This window comes from Hippocampus zosterae, chromosome 11, assembly GCF_025434085.1.
Source record: "Hippocampus zosterae strain Florida chromosome 11, ASM2543408v3, whole genome shotgun sequence".
NCBI lineage: Eukaryota > Metazoa > Chordata > Actinopteri > Syngnathiformes > Syngnathidae > Hippocampus > Hippocampus zosterae.
Genome location: NC_067461.1, coordinates 1,504,797 through 1,518,436, shown reverse-complemented (window position 1 = coordinate 1,518,436; position 13,640 = coordinate 1,504,797). Strand labels below are relative to the sequence as shown.

Here is a 13,640-nt window from a genome sequence, read left to right as displayed (position 1 = left end):
TTTCCTCTTTGGAACACTTCAATCGTGTTAATTCTACCCAGTACAAAAATAAGCAGCAAAAATAGAACAAGCTCATTCCAACCAAAACTTTTTGACTAAAAGTGAACCGAGTCAGCAGCAAGCAAACAAACCACCAAAAAAGGCTTCAGTTGCTCATTCTGAAGAATATTTTTGTGTGTTTGGGCTGTTGGCTTGCTGCGAGTACAACAAAGGTCTCAAAATCACACCCGACTTTCTTCCTCACCGGCCGAGGAAGTCGAGTACAACAAAGACACTCGCTAGGTGCAACGCTTACATTCTTGGTACATAAAGTCCTAAATGGGTACACATATGGCGAGAAAGAGCGATCTTTAGACATTTCTATTTGTGTCGTGTCGCAGGCTAGACGGGAAGAGGAAAACATGCTCAAGATTAGCCGCAACTCTGTTTCGAAGCTTCAAATCTAAACACTCCAACTTGACTTGTCGAAAACTAGCTTGCGGTGCTCTACGCGAGACCATGCGGCTAATTGCAAGTACGGCGCTCTGCTAAAGTCTTTGGCCGGCGTTGGGCCTGTTGTTTTAGCGGCATTGTCATCAACCACAAGGCCACTTGCTAGCAAAAACTACCGAGAGCGTTTTGGATGAGGTGCAGATTACGATATTTCGCATATCCGCCGACTACAACAACAAACGAAGGCCTCTCTTTGCCGATTGAAAATCGGGGCCAAAAATGCCTTCAGGTGGGAGGAAACTTGAAGTGTCCCAGTTTGGCTTTCTGTGTAAGACTTTTTGATGATGATGATGATGATGTTCATCATCATCATCATCATCAAAAAGTCTCCAAGTTTCCATTTTGGTCTTGATGATGATCATCATCAAGACCAAAATGGAGGAGGGAGGTGGAGAAAAGCTGGTCTTGGTGGTCCAAAGTCAAGTCAAGTGCAGGCCAGCCGCTGTTGCAAACTTAAACTTCCTGGTAGGCACATTTGAAAAGCGTCATGGCGGGGGGCGGTGGCGGGCCACGTGGGCGCCGCAGGGGGGGCAGAAAGGACGCGGCGAGTCGGCGGGAAGATGGCGGCACAGCGAGCAGATGGGTCGCGGGGTCTGGCGCAGCAGGCCGGCCGGATTCCTCTCCGCGCCGGCCCCCCCGCGGCGCCAGTCGCCGTCGGGGGGCACGTCCAGACGCAGCGGCCGGGCCGGGCCGCCCCCCGCCCCTCCTTCGCCCGGAGACACATGGGGCTGAAGGGCAAAGCCGCCGAGACGGCCGGGACGGCCGGGACGAGACAAGGTGGCGTAAAGACTGTGAGGGGGGGCGGCGGCGGCACCCCCTCTTTGCAACGAGGAGGAGGAGGCGGAGGAACGATGGGGAGCGCGGGGAAGTGTCCCGTACGTCGGGGGGACACCCGCGCGCCGCTCACGCGGAACTGCCGCTTCTCCGTCGTCCCCGTGGAACCGCCGTCCGGGTCCTGACAAAGAAAGGAGGTGAAAAGGAGGAGCCAGGCGTGACGCTCGTTCTTTTCGGCAAGATGAAGAGGAGAAGTTTACCTGGGGGGCCTGAGCCAGGCGGCCGTGAGCTCGGCGGAGGCGCGAGAGCCGACTGGACGCCGTGACGGAGGCGACGGGAGGACGATGACGGAGCACCGATGGACGACGACGAGGCGGTGAGGGGCCGGGGGAGGGTTGACGAGGAAGGGGAGCGACCGGACACCGACACCTTGCGAAATAAGCGACGGAGAGGAAACGTCAAACGAGAACAAGATGGCGGATGATGAGAAAGAAGGCGGAGTCCACCAAAAACATCACATTAGACTTGCAAGAAAGAGAAATCACGTCATGACGTGTAAATGAAAAGCAAGAATGGCAGATGCAGCAGGTGACCACAGGGTGGCAGTAGAAAGGAGCGTGTGACTTACTGAGCCTGCGGCGGGGCCCAGGTTGCTGTTCAGATTTCGAGCGATGCGGCGAAGGTTTTCTGCGCTGTAGCTCTCGTCCGCGCCGTCTGGACACTGAACAGCCGGTCGCCATGTCAATCACGGCACATTCGAATGTGTTGCTATTTCTCTCATCATCTTTTTTCCCCCCCCCCAAAACTTGTCCTCGCGCACTCTACGTTCTAATTTGAGAACGTTTCTTTGCGCATTGAGTTACCTTGCGTTTGGTTTGTATTCATAAATCCGCCTTCACAGTGTGATGTCACACCAATCACAAAGTCATTTGTGATATCGCTGTCATTTACGAGGTTGCGCATGTTTCTTTGGGTAATTCACGATGTCATTTGGGAAAACTTCATATGACTTCTTACCTCGGGGGCGAGCATCACGGGCGTCCTGTAGGCGTGTCTCTCCATCTCGGCCGTGGGCGTTTTGGAGCGCCGCGATCCAAACGGGATTCTCCTCGCTCCTGCGGCATCACAAAACAGCAACACTTACAAATTCCAACATGGATGAGGTATGTGACAACTAGGAGGCATCCCCCAAGGATCCATCCCAAGTCCCATGAACATCATCACTATTTTGGAAATACTTTGTGGAATTTCGTTTTCAAATAAATGCTAGCAATATGACCTCTAACTAGGCGCATTACTACATTAGCATTTGTGCGCCGGTCTGCTTTTAGGTTCGAGTTCAGTTTTCAAAATTTGGATTGTATGGATGACGTTTTCTACCTGCTTTGTGGCTCGGGGCGCTGCCGTGCACGTCGGGAGCCAGCAAGCTGGCCCGGTACAGAAAGTCCAGTTCTGAAAGCTCCTCAGCCGGGGGCGGCCGTGCGCACGCGCCTCCTCCCATTTCTGGCGCGTCGCGGGAGCCGTAGTATCTGCTGACATTTTGTGCCCAGCGCTCCACGGGCAGCGAGTCTCCGCCGCCCTCGGCGCAGGAAGAGGAAGACGCAACCGGGCCGCTGGCGGCGGGCGCGGGTGGGCGCTTGTAAAGGCCCGACGGGTTGATTGGTTGAGTGGCGGAACGATGGTCCGACTGTAAGTCGGACCATTTCCCGCTGGGGGGTCTGGAGGAATAAAGCCGCTCCTCCTCCATCGGGTTGTTTGCCGCGTCAGGCGGCAGCAACGCGGAATATGAACTTGGGGTGGATGGGAACTCTGATGGCAGCGTGGGCGGCGCGGCAACGCCCCCCTCAGGGAGACCCGGTAACTTCATCTCTCTCGGGGGGCCTGGAGCCAAAGAAACCGCCGCCGCAGGAGCTGACCTGCCGTTGGTGGAGTCGCGCGTCGGAGCGGGTGCGGCGAAGGGGGCGGGCTCATAAGAAGAGCCGTTGTGGGAGGCCACGTCCGTGATGGGACGAGGAGGTGGGGGAGATGGAAGAGGGAGAGGCGGGCCCTGCCGGTCCTGGCTGGACGCCGATTGGTCGTCACAAGTGTCCGTCAGAAATATTTGGTGCGAGACAGGCTTTTCACTGCGGAGACGCGCCCACACACACACACACACACACGCACACACACATGCAGACCCGTGAGAAAATGTGACAGGGTGAATGAGTGAGTCTGCCGCTTCGCATGTGTAGGCCAAATTTCCGTCCTCGCCTTCCCTTTTTCTGTTGCCTGCTGACTCACGATTGGCCGAGCAGACCTCGGGTACCTGGGCAGCTGCTGCTGGTCACGATGAAGATGATGATGATGATGATGATGATGATGATGATGATGCTGCAGTAGCAACAGCAGCCGCTGCTGCCTGCCGCGCGCCCTCCTCATGCCACGCTGCAGTCGACCGTGAGCGCGAGAGCAGCCCTCACTCGCCAGCCCGAGCTTAGCTACACGAGCGGCAGCAACCGCAAAACCAAAAACAAGAAAAAACACACACGTGCAAAAAACTAAAATGATTGCATGCACAAAAAGGAAGACAAAAGTAAAGACGGACATTTTGGGGCTCCGTGTGGTCAAATAAGGAGTCTGGAAATGGTGAAAGGATGAGCTGACGGAAAAAAAAAAAAAAAGCAAGCGATGGAGCTAATGTGCAAAAAATTTGCCGGGTGGCGCTCGCTCTCGTGACCTCGTTAGCTTATGCGAGAGAAGACAGAAGATGAGGAGGAGGAGGAGGGTCTTACAGATGGCTTCGTTGACGGCCGAGAGGGCGGCGGCGACTTCGCCCGCCTTTTCCAGACGCACCGACTGGTCCAGCAGAAGCTCCGCCTCCGACAGGCACCGATCAAGACCGTCGCCTTTGCCTGGGGGAGGCCAAAACGCACGTGCCTTCAGAGACGCCTTATTCTAACGTGGATCCTCAACGGTCACACCGATGTATTAAAAATGAAAATCACACATAAATACTCAAGTACGCAAAGCTGTTGCTAAGCAAATTATTTAGGGGCTGAAAATATAGAAACTTAACATGGTGGTTAAGTGTTTAGCTCATGTCACACATTTTATGACCAACCTGTGCAGAAATCCCGGACATTCCAAAAGGTTTGCATATTTTTCTGCTCACCACACTTTGAGTATGCGAAGGTCGACATGATCGGTTTGTGCACGAGAGATACAAAAAAAGAAAAAAAAAGCTGCCAACACAAACGAGTTCACCACATGCCACATTCTCGCTTTTGTCCTTTTCGGCCGCTCAATGACAAACATTCCGCACACGAGTTGAATTGTAGCGAGTCAGTGCGTGCGTGTATACGTACCCTGGATCTGCAGCTGGTCCAGGTCCAGGTACTTGCTGGGTCTGGGGTTGAACTCGAGCTTGGCCTCCCTGTCCTTCTCCTGCTGCCGCAGGCACTCCTCCTCCCGGGCCCTCCTCAGCACCTCGTCCTGAAGCTCGTCCAGCTCGCTGCGGCCTGCGGGCGTTGCAGAAAAAGAAAAACTTTGAAACGGGCCGACGGACAATGTGAAAAATTTGCGTTTCCACTCTTGGAATAAAAAACGATGGGCTCTCCGATACCAAAAGTATTGTTTTGGCGCCCTCTTGTGGCATCTTGGTGCCATGGAACAAAGTCGACGTGAGGGAGGGCTTCGTTTTGTCAAGCCCACCCAGTCAGACCAAAAAGTGGTTTGCTGCCATCTTCTGGCCATTCTAGGCCTGTTTCGGGCGCCATGAATTTTTAAAAAAAAATTTTCCTATTCCCTCGCCCTGCAAATAGGAAGCGAACGCCGCTGTTGCCTTGTTAAACGTACCGGCGCTCCCTCTAGTGGCCGAGCTGACGTCCTGCAGCAGCGCTCCGTCACTCTTGGATCTCGCGGTCTTGCACGACGACGGTCCGGAAGAGGATGAAAGCCCGGTCACACTCTCCCTGCAGATGACATGGCAACATGTTTTCCCCAAAAAAATGTTTTTAAAAAAAGTGAAAAGGTTGGAAATTCACAGCAAAGTTTGATGATTCCGCGAAAAACGGCGCAACTGGTCTCACCGCTCCAGCGAGTTGAGCTCCAGGCTGACGGGGCTGCTGCTGTTCCTGTCGCTGCTCTCGTATCCGCTCTCCATCCTCTGGATCAGCCCCGGAGGTGGCGCCGGCTGCCCTCGAATTGTGTAAGCTTCCCTGGGGGAGGCGGCGGCGGCGGCGGGGAGCGTTCTGGAGGAGCTCGCCGTCGCCTCCTGCTGGCTCAGCAAGGCGGCGCCTAGCTGGGGCGTGGCCAGCGGGCTGTAGCCGCCCTGCCTGCGCCGCGCGAAGATGCTGTCGATGTTGAGCGCCTCCCTGCGGGGCCTCCACGCCGGCCGGTACCTCGCCGTGGCCCCCGCAGAGCCGGATTTGGAGTCGCCGTCGGCCTCCCGGTCGTGAGGGTCGGACGAGGAGGTCGCCTGGCTAGCGGAGGAGACGACGCCGGCGGCCGGCAGAGAGGAGGTGGAGAGCGTTCGGCCGTGGAGCATGTTGCTCACGCTTTCCCTCAAGTCACGGAGACGGCTGCTCGAGGAGGAGGAGGAGGATTTGGGGGCCTGGCGAGGGGCCTGCCGCTCCTTCAGCGTCTCTCCTGAGGGAGGGGGGACGAGAGGAGGTGAGGTGCAGTTGCTGACGGGAGAAGGACGACGGGCGGCGTGTTCGTCAACACAACTGAAATGTCGGATGCGCGCATGGCTGATGATGGAAACGGCAGAAAAAGTGGAGTATCGAGAGAAAACCCACGGATTCGAACCCACGCCCTCCGCACGTCGAGGCGGATATGCTCAGCACTAGAAATCCCGCAGCGTACCCTCGCTGTGGTAACCGGCCGAAGGGGCTTCGTGGTCCGCTTTGGCTCTGCGGAGGCGGCCGGAGCCGCGCCTCCTGTCCCGAGCCGGGGCCGGGGCGGGGGCGGGGCCTCCTCCCGTCCTCAGAGTCTGCCGCCGCTCGGCGGCCCCCGCCGCGTAGCCTTGGCGACGACGTAGCACGGGCGGCGACGCGGCGTTTAGCGCATCCATTCAGAACAGAACAAAAGAAATGAGGTGACGCCGGCGAGCGGTGATTGGCGGCCAGCCGCACCCGCGCTCCAAAGTGAATCGCCCACCTATGGCATCCAGACTGCAGAGCGAGGCGTGGCGCGGCGCGGCGGGGCGTCGGGGGCGAACGGAGCCTGTGGGTGGGCCCGGGGGGGGTCGAGAGGCCGGGGGCTCATGGCGCGAAGGCGCGGGCTGTCGGGAGGAGGTGCTCTCCGTGGAGGAGTCTGTGCGAGTGTCGCTGGAGATGGACGGCTCGCGGCCTGAGGGGGCAGAATTAAGGGGGTGGTGGGGGGGGGGCGGGGGCATTTAGGTTAGCGGGTGTGTGTGGGGCTCACTCACACGTTCCAGCTACTGCTAGCACAAGAAATGCCCATTTCTTGATACGTTTCACACAAATCCAAATGAGGAGAAAAATAAGAGTGCCCCCCCCCTTCCCACACACCCCGGGCACATTTGCACTTGTTGAAAAAAAAGAAAACAATCGAGCCGCCGCGCTTTCAAGTCGTCGACGGTCATCGCGAGCACGCCAACAAGTTGCTACGACTACGACAAGACAGGTTTGCCCCCCCCCCCGGCCCCCACCCCGGCGTAGTTACCTGCTGTCCTGCGGCTGTGCTACTACTACGACTCCTAGCTGTGTTGTAGTTACCCGAGTCGTCGCTGTCGTAGCACGGCTTGTTGACGCCCGGCCGCGGCGCCGCGTCCTGGGACGGCAACGGCGTGCCGCGGGGGTCGGCGTACAGCAGCAGGAGGGGCTGGTAGTGGCCCTTGATGCAGCGCGACACCACGTCCTTCCACTTGGGCCCGATCTGTCGACGGGGAGGGCGGGGTGGGGGGGGGGGGTCAAGAGCAAGGCAAGAATAAAACCACGAGCGCTCGAGAGTGTCACAAAGTGTGAGCGTCGATGTTATTGTCGTCGAAAAGGCGGCCGAGTGAGTCTCGATTTGGATCCATTCCTGCCAACGACGTGACCCCGCCCACGTGACGTCACATCGGTGCGAGTGAACGAAAACGCGGTTGGGCAGGCTCACCTCACTCAGCAAAGATGCGCCATCCCACTCGGACAAAAACGTCAACGCGGCAGCCGAAAACGCACCAACCGGGTCGCTTCCTGTCCGCTTTTTTTTTTTTTCCTTCAAGAGTGAAACTGCGACTTGTTATTTTAACCCGTCCTCCGTTTCCCCCCCACCGTAAAAGAACATCTCCAGCTCCGGAGCGATCCAACGGGATGTTCGCAACAACGCACGCGTGCGAGTGAGGCAGAGAGAGGACAGACAGACAGACAGACAGACAGACAGACAGACAGACAGAAAAAGATTGCTGGGTGGGCAAAACTCGCATGGGAGTGTGTGTGTGTGTGTGTTGTGACCACACCCTCGCCTGCGTCCAGCTGGAGCGATAAACAATGGAGGGAAATCCGTGTTTTCACAAGCAGCTGTGGGCGAGGGGGCGAGGGGAATGTCATTGGACGAGAGCGGCGGAAGAACAACGTTTGGGGGGGGGGGCGGGGGGGGGGGGGAGAAGGACGAAAGGCAAATAAGAAGAGAGCGAACCTCCTTGACGCGCGCGTCGTCAAAGTACATCCAGCGTCGTATTTTGGTTTGGAAGAAGAAGGTGGAGTAGTGGCGGCCGTAGTAACACACCATGCCCACTAGGTAGAGCTCCGCCTGCCGGGCCTTCTCCTCTGTCACCCTGTAAAACAACTGCGCGGGGCGGGCGCGCGTCCCGTCGGCGTTAGAAATGAGATGCGGCGCTCTGACTTTTTAAAGATTGTTTCCGCTGGAGTTTGTTTTTTTTTTTACTTACGTCTCCCAGGCGCAGGCAAGTTCCCAAAGTGTGAATGACGTCCTCGGCCAGGTCGGAGCGCTCAGAGTCCCACACCAGGCCGATGGTGATGATCTCCGGACTGTTGAGGAGGACGCGGGCCATCCGCAGCTGCTGGCCACACTGACTCTGTGGGGTGGGGGGGGGGGGGGGGGGGGCAGGGGGGGGTTGGAACGGGCCGCGCAAGGTGTCCCTTTTGCTTCAAGCTGTGCCGCGTGGCTTACGGGACAATCGCGCAGGTCGCCCATGCTGGCCTTCCGCAGCAGCTCCCCAAACATTGCCGGGGTGGCGTTGTGTCGGGACTCCAGCATCTTCACCGCCTGGTTACTGAGGAACATGACAAGCCTCAGGCGTGCTTGGTTGAGCAAGATGGCGCTAGAGGAGCTTGGAAAAACGCGTCCGCGTGCTCCCGGGGAGAAAAATACGACGCCTTGCGGCGACCGTCAAGTTGCGACGGCAAGGCGCGATGACGCTTACTTACCACAGGGAGGTGCTGGAGATGTAATGGACCATCTGAACGAAGGGCAGCGGGTCCGAAGATGCGCCGCAGCTGCTGCACACACACTTTGACGGGACACGCACAAACGCAATGACTTTTTTTTTTTTTTTTTGAATGGCTAATTAAAATACACTCTGGCAAAAGTGACATTGTATCGGAAGTATCCGTGCGACGCGTTGGCGGTACCTGTTCCAGGAGCATCATGGCAAACTTCTGGTGCGGGATGCAACGCCCGGCCGTGCAGATGTCTTCTTTGGATTCGTCGGCGATGTGGAAGTGGATCCTCGTCAGGATGTTCTCCTGTCAACAGACGAGCTGGCGTCACGGCGGTACGGGCGACGGACAGGAAGTGGATGGCGACGTCTTACGAAGCACTCGGCCGCGTCGTCCATGATGCCCAGCTGAAAGCGCCGCTCGCCCTGGAAGGTCTTGGCGAGGGCACTGCGCAGCGCGTCCGACGGCAGCACCGTCTCGCTGCTGTACTGGAACTGAGCAAAGATATTCTGAAGGGGGAAGAAGCACAGCCGCACATGCAGCCATGTTGGATAAAAATAATAATAACTTTTTTAAAAAGCCGGCGGGTGCTTTTGGTCTTCACCTTCAGAGCGCAGAAGATGCACGAGTCCTCCATGCACTTGTGAGACGTCAGCTGTCTGAAGCTGCGGCGGAAAATGTCCAAGTGCCACAGGACCTAAACGGCACACGTTTGATGGGTCGAGGTTTTCATTTGGCCGCATCCGCTTTTCCCTTCAACACGGTTTTTAACGGGCTGACGTGTCCCCCCCCCCCCAAAAAAAAATGCCAATTGAATGATGTCGTAAAATATGTAACATGAGCTGAAATCCACAAGGTTCTTTTTTTAAAAAGCGCTGCGATAGCACTGCAACTGCGTGATGACTTTGGGCGTGTTTGTTTACTCCTTCCTGTTCCTGTTGCCGCCCACCCCCCCGCAGGCTGGCATATGTCGCCTTGTTCCCGCGGCAGCGGGGGAGTCACGTGACCTGCCGTCCGAATCGAGAGCCAACTTCCAGCCTGCTCCTTGTTGACATTCCGACCAGCTCCACGCTGCCCTCACCCGGCGAGACAGCTGGTTAGCTACCTGCTAACTGGTGCTAACTTTTGCTAATTTTCGCTTCAAAAACTGGAGCGATCTCAAATCCAAAGTGATCCGACGGGTCCCGTCCTGTCGGTCACGACAGCGGTTTGCAAACTTGACACTCAGAGACGAGCGGCGCGAGATGCTCTTTTACGCCCGCCCGTTGAAAAACGCACTTCACGTCAGGAGACGTCAATGGCGGCGAATGACTTCGTGACGTTTTGCGTTATTCAGATGTACGAGCTAGCGAGCTAGCGTGCGTGCGTACCTGCAGGGCGCTATTGAGGAAGCAGCTGTTCTGTCCCGGCTCGTTGCTCAGCCCTTTACTGGGCGCGATGGAGGTCACGGTGCGAGGCGTCAACATGGCCGCCATCCCGGCCGGCCCGCCGCCGGCGCCGCCTCCTCCTCCTCCTGCCAGCCCCGCCACGCCTGCGCCACCACCACCGCCGCCCGCCGCAAAGTAGTTCCTTTTCCAGGACATGACGGAGCGCCCGCGTCTCAACTCTGTGTCGTCCGGGCGGCCATTTTGAGCATCGCCCGCTCGGCGCGGATTTCAACGACTAATTGACGGTGAGAATCTCCTGGTGCAAGACGACATTTACTTCCAGATGCGAGCGGGAGAAATAATCCGGGAAATCCGAATGGGCTCCATCTTTTGGGGACGGCGATGACGCAGACTCAAAAGCGTTCCCATCATCCCCTTGGTAGACTTCTGGCCGTCCGAGTGTTGAACTTTCACCTTTCAAGCGCCCCATGGACCAGCACGTTCAGAGGTCGGTGAAGAAACCTGTGGGAGACACTCACATGTTTGCTGGGCTAAAACAACTTGTAAAAACAACGAAATAAGACCATCATACACACACACACACACACACACACACACACACACACACATGTGCGTGTGTGTGTGTGTGTGTGGGAGGTGGCGAGGGATTATGCTGATCTGCCTGTGCGGGATTAGACTGTCTGCAGCACCTCGGCTAACGACGCTGTTGCTCTAATTAGCGGTGGCATACAAGCTTGCCGGCCAGCTAGCTCGCTAAAACGTTACGCATGAATGAACAGAGGCGGGCGGGCGGGCGGGCGGGGCCGACAGGCCGAGGAGCTTTGCTGCGCTCAACTAAACAACTTCAAAAACAAGACTCAAATCTTATTCTCGTCTATGGAGACCCCGACATTCATGCTAACGTTAACAACATTAGCGGTGGATGCTGGAGCCCGTGTGAGAAAAACTTCTCCGCATTCCAGACAAGGATGTGAAAAATCAGTGAGTAGTGGTGGTGATGTCACATTACACCCAGAAAAGGAAAGAAAGGAGGAAAATAAGGGATCGGAAACATTTCTAGGAATTGGAAGCGCTCATTCCCGCTGGACTTTTTTAGATGCGTGCCTCAATTTTCCCGCAGTGAAACTTAAGTCGGCGTTGACCTGCTTGGCGGGCATTCCTTCTTGGAGGGGGGGATTTGGGGGCCGCCTGACTAAAAAGGACAACTGGTGAATATCCTTGCCGCTGACCTTCCCTGGCGCCACCAAAATAATTTGGCAATTTGGAACTCCTTCTAGCTCAGGAACTACCGAGTCAATTTTCACAAAACGGGTGTTTATGTAGAATACTGCCCCCTGGTGGCCATGGCATGCACGACCGGAGCGGCACAATTAAGCATGAAATGCACAAACTGTTTCATTCTTTACATGCTATTTCATTATGTTATCGATAATAATCATCTGGGCCTGTGTGTGTGTGTGTTACTATTGCATGCCGTTATAAAATAATATATAACATGATAGTTTTATATGGTTTATACGAATTGTTTTGTCTGGTGTTTTCCAGGGGCTGAAACGAAATCAAGGATTGAATGGTGACAAACGATTTGAGTGGCGAGCGCGGTCACGCAATCAATTGAATTTGCAAGTCGAGGCGCCGCATACACTACGCGGTGCCGAGTTTGAAACAAACACCGCACTGAAGTTGCACCCACAGTGTGACACCAGTCATTCGTTCATTCATTCATTCACGCACCGTTTGCACACGCGCACAATAATAATCCTAATCCCGCTCAATGCGTAGAAGATGCTCATTCGCAAACGGGCCAAAGTGCGCAGCCATTCTTCTTGCCTTTTCCGAATGCGTCACACTTTTTCAAAATCGATTCCACTCCTCGCGTGCCTGCGTGCACACAACAATGGCCAGCGAAGACGGGGAGAGGGGGGGGGGGGCTAAGCAAAGCGCAGAATCCAAACGGAAAGAAGGACGATCGATGTCTTCACGTGTGCTCCAAAAACGAGCACAGCGAGACGCTTTGTGTCTTTGCTACTCGAATTCACGTGAACGAGGCGACGGGAAAAAGGGCGATTTCTTCCAAGCGAGTCCGGCGGGGGGGCTGCCTGGCTTGCCCGCCTGCCTCACTAGCATGACATCACTTGGAGCAAACTTCACCGAGAGGAGAGCGGATGACGACGGCGGCCGGGCCGGCACCGCCGCCGCCGCATCCATCCGCTTATACCGACGACCGTCGCTCGAGGGCGGCGGTGAAATGTCCGTCCGGCCGGTCAAGCTACGATTTCAGTTAACGTCACTGAATGAGGCTGAACGGTCGCCGCGTTCAAACGTCCGGTTACGGAAGGGGGGGGGGGGTTCTCTAGGGTTCTTCGTCCGGTCCCGACAGGCGGCGGCGGCGGCTGCTCACCTGAGGCAGCGGGTTGGGGGTTTGAGAAGAAGGAAGTCGGCTGGTTGTTCTGCAGATACCGCTGCGGCCGCTCCACCGGGACCGGACGTTCAATGCCTGCCTGGTGTGTGAAAAGACAGGACGACCGAGACCAGGAAAGGGGGCGGGGCTACTACCTGCGGCGCGCCCCCGCCAGTGAGCACGAGCAAGCCTCAAGGACGTCAACGTGTCGGAGCGTTCTTCTTTCCTTAAAAAAAAGAACTTTGGCTTACATTTTTTAAAAAATCTCATTTATTGTGAGAACATTTCTATGTACATTTAACGGAAGCGTATTGCTGCAGCGACGTTGGGCAAAAGTTCAGTCTCGCGTTACTTTGTCATTATTTAAGAGCTCTTATGTTAAAACACGGTTCTCATCATTGTTGGAGTCCTATTTGTGTCTTACAGTCCACCTTTTTAGTTTACTAGCTTTGGAACTTACACTTCTCCTCAAGAACACGGGTGTCAAAGCTAAGGGGCCTGTGGCAATATCGGGCCCGCCACAGAATTTTAGGTGGCCCGCGAGAGCAAGTCAAGCATGCGATCATCCTTGATCCCCTGCCACCCTTTTGCATTGCAAGTTTTATCAAAGAAAAGTAGCACATATTAAATAAAAACAAAGTCGTGATTGGCCAGGAACCAGTCCGACAGTCAGCCAGGATCGGCTCCAGTTTACATGGATGGATGGCTCTATAAAGTGTAATTATTGTACTTAACGTAATATTCCTGAGTTGGCTTATCCTGTACAAATGACCTTGCCCATGTGTTCATTTTAAAAATCAGACGTGGCCATTGAGCACAAATTCCCCCCCCCCACTCCCGAAAGTAATCTAATCCCCATCACATCTACATGTTTGTGCACACGTTTCCGTAATGATTGCGCTCGATCGATCAGATGGGAAACATGCCGATGGGCGCAGAACGTCGAGGTCAGTCACTCTGTCAAAATAACTTTGCGTCAGTACTGAGAGTTGTTGACTTGAGTTTGCTCCGGAAAAAAGCTAGCCGGGGCGTCCGCTTCCCCCTTTTGATCCATTCCTGCTGCTAAGCAACAAGCAGAATGTCATAAAAGTGGCAAAGACAAGGAGAGATGTCATAAAGTGTTGTAAGGTGCTCCCTTGTCCACTTTTACAACAACAAAGCATCCCGGTTTCAGAGGTCGCAGCAAAAGCCACAACA

General features: G+C 55.6%; 1 protein-coding gene across 1 annotated transcript; it reads right to left on the bottom strand.

Annotated features, from left to right (window-relative positions):
* On the bottom strand, window positions 1–12,646 carry LOC127610783 (inactive ubiquitin carboxyl-terminal hydrolase 54-like). Its single transcript, XM_052081224.1, has 22 exons — window positions 12,444–12,646; window positions 10,025–10,543; window positions 9,259–9,351; window positions 9,029–9,163; window positions 8,847–8,960; window positions 8,643–8,725; window positions 8,386–8,488; window positions 8,144–8,290; window positions 7,891–8,040; window positions 6,987–7,146; window positions 6,349–6,597; window positions 6,112–6,312; window positions 5,334–5,892; window positions 5,101–5,216; window positions 4,611–4,763; window positions 4,038–4,157; window positions 3,572–3,743; window positions 2,647–3,389; window positions 2,284–2,381; window positions 1,895–1,987; window positions 1,527–1,695; window positions 1–1,447 (listed from the first exon to the last, which is right to left on the bottom strand). Exons 2-22 carry the CDS (start codon window positions 10,235–10,237, stop codon window positions 978–980), a joined length of 4,341 nt encoding a protein of 1,446 aa, XP_051937184.1. The 5' UTR covers window positions 10,238–10,543; window positions 12,444–12,646; the 3' UTR covers window positions 1–977.
* Between the last annotated feature and the right edge of the window lie 994 nt (window positions 12,647–13,640).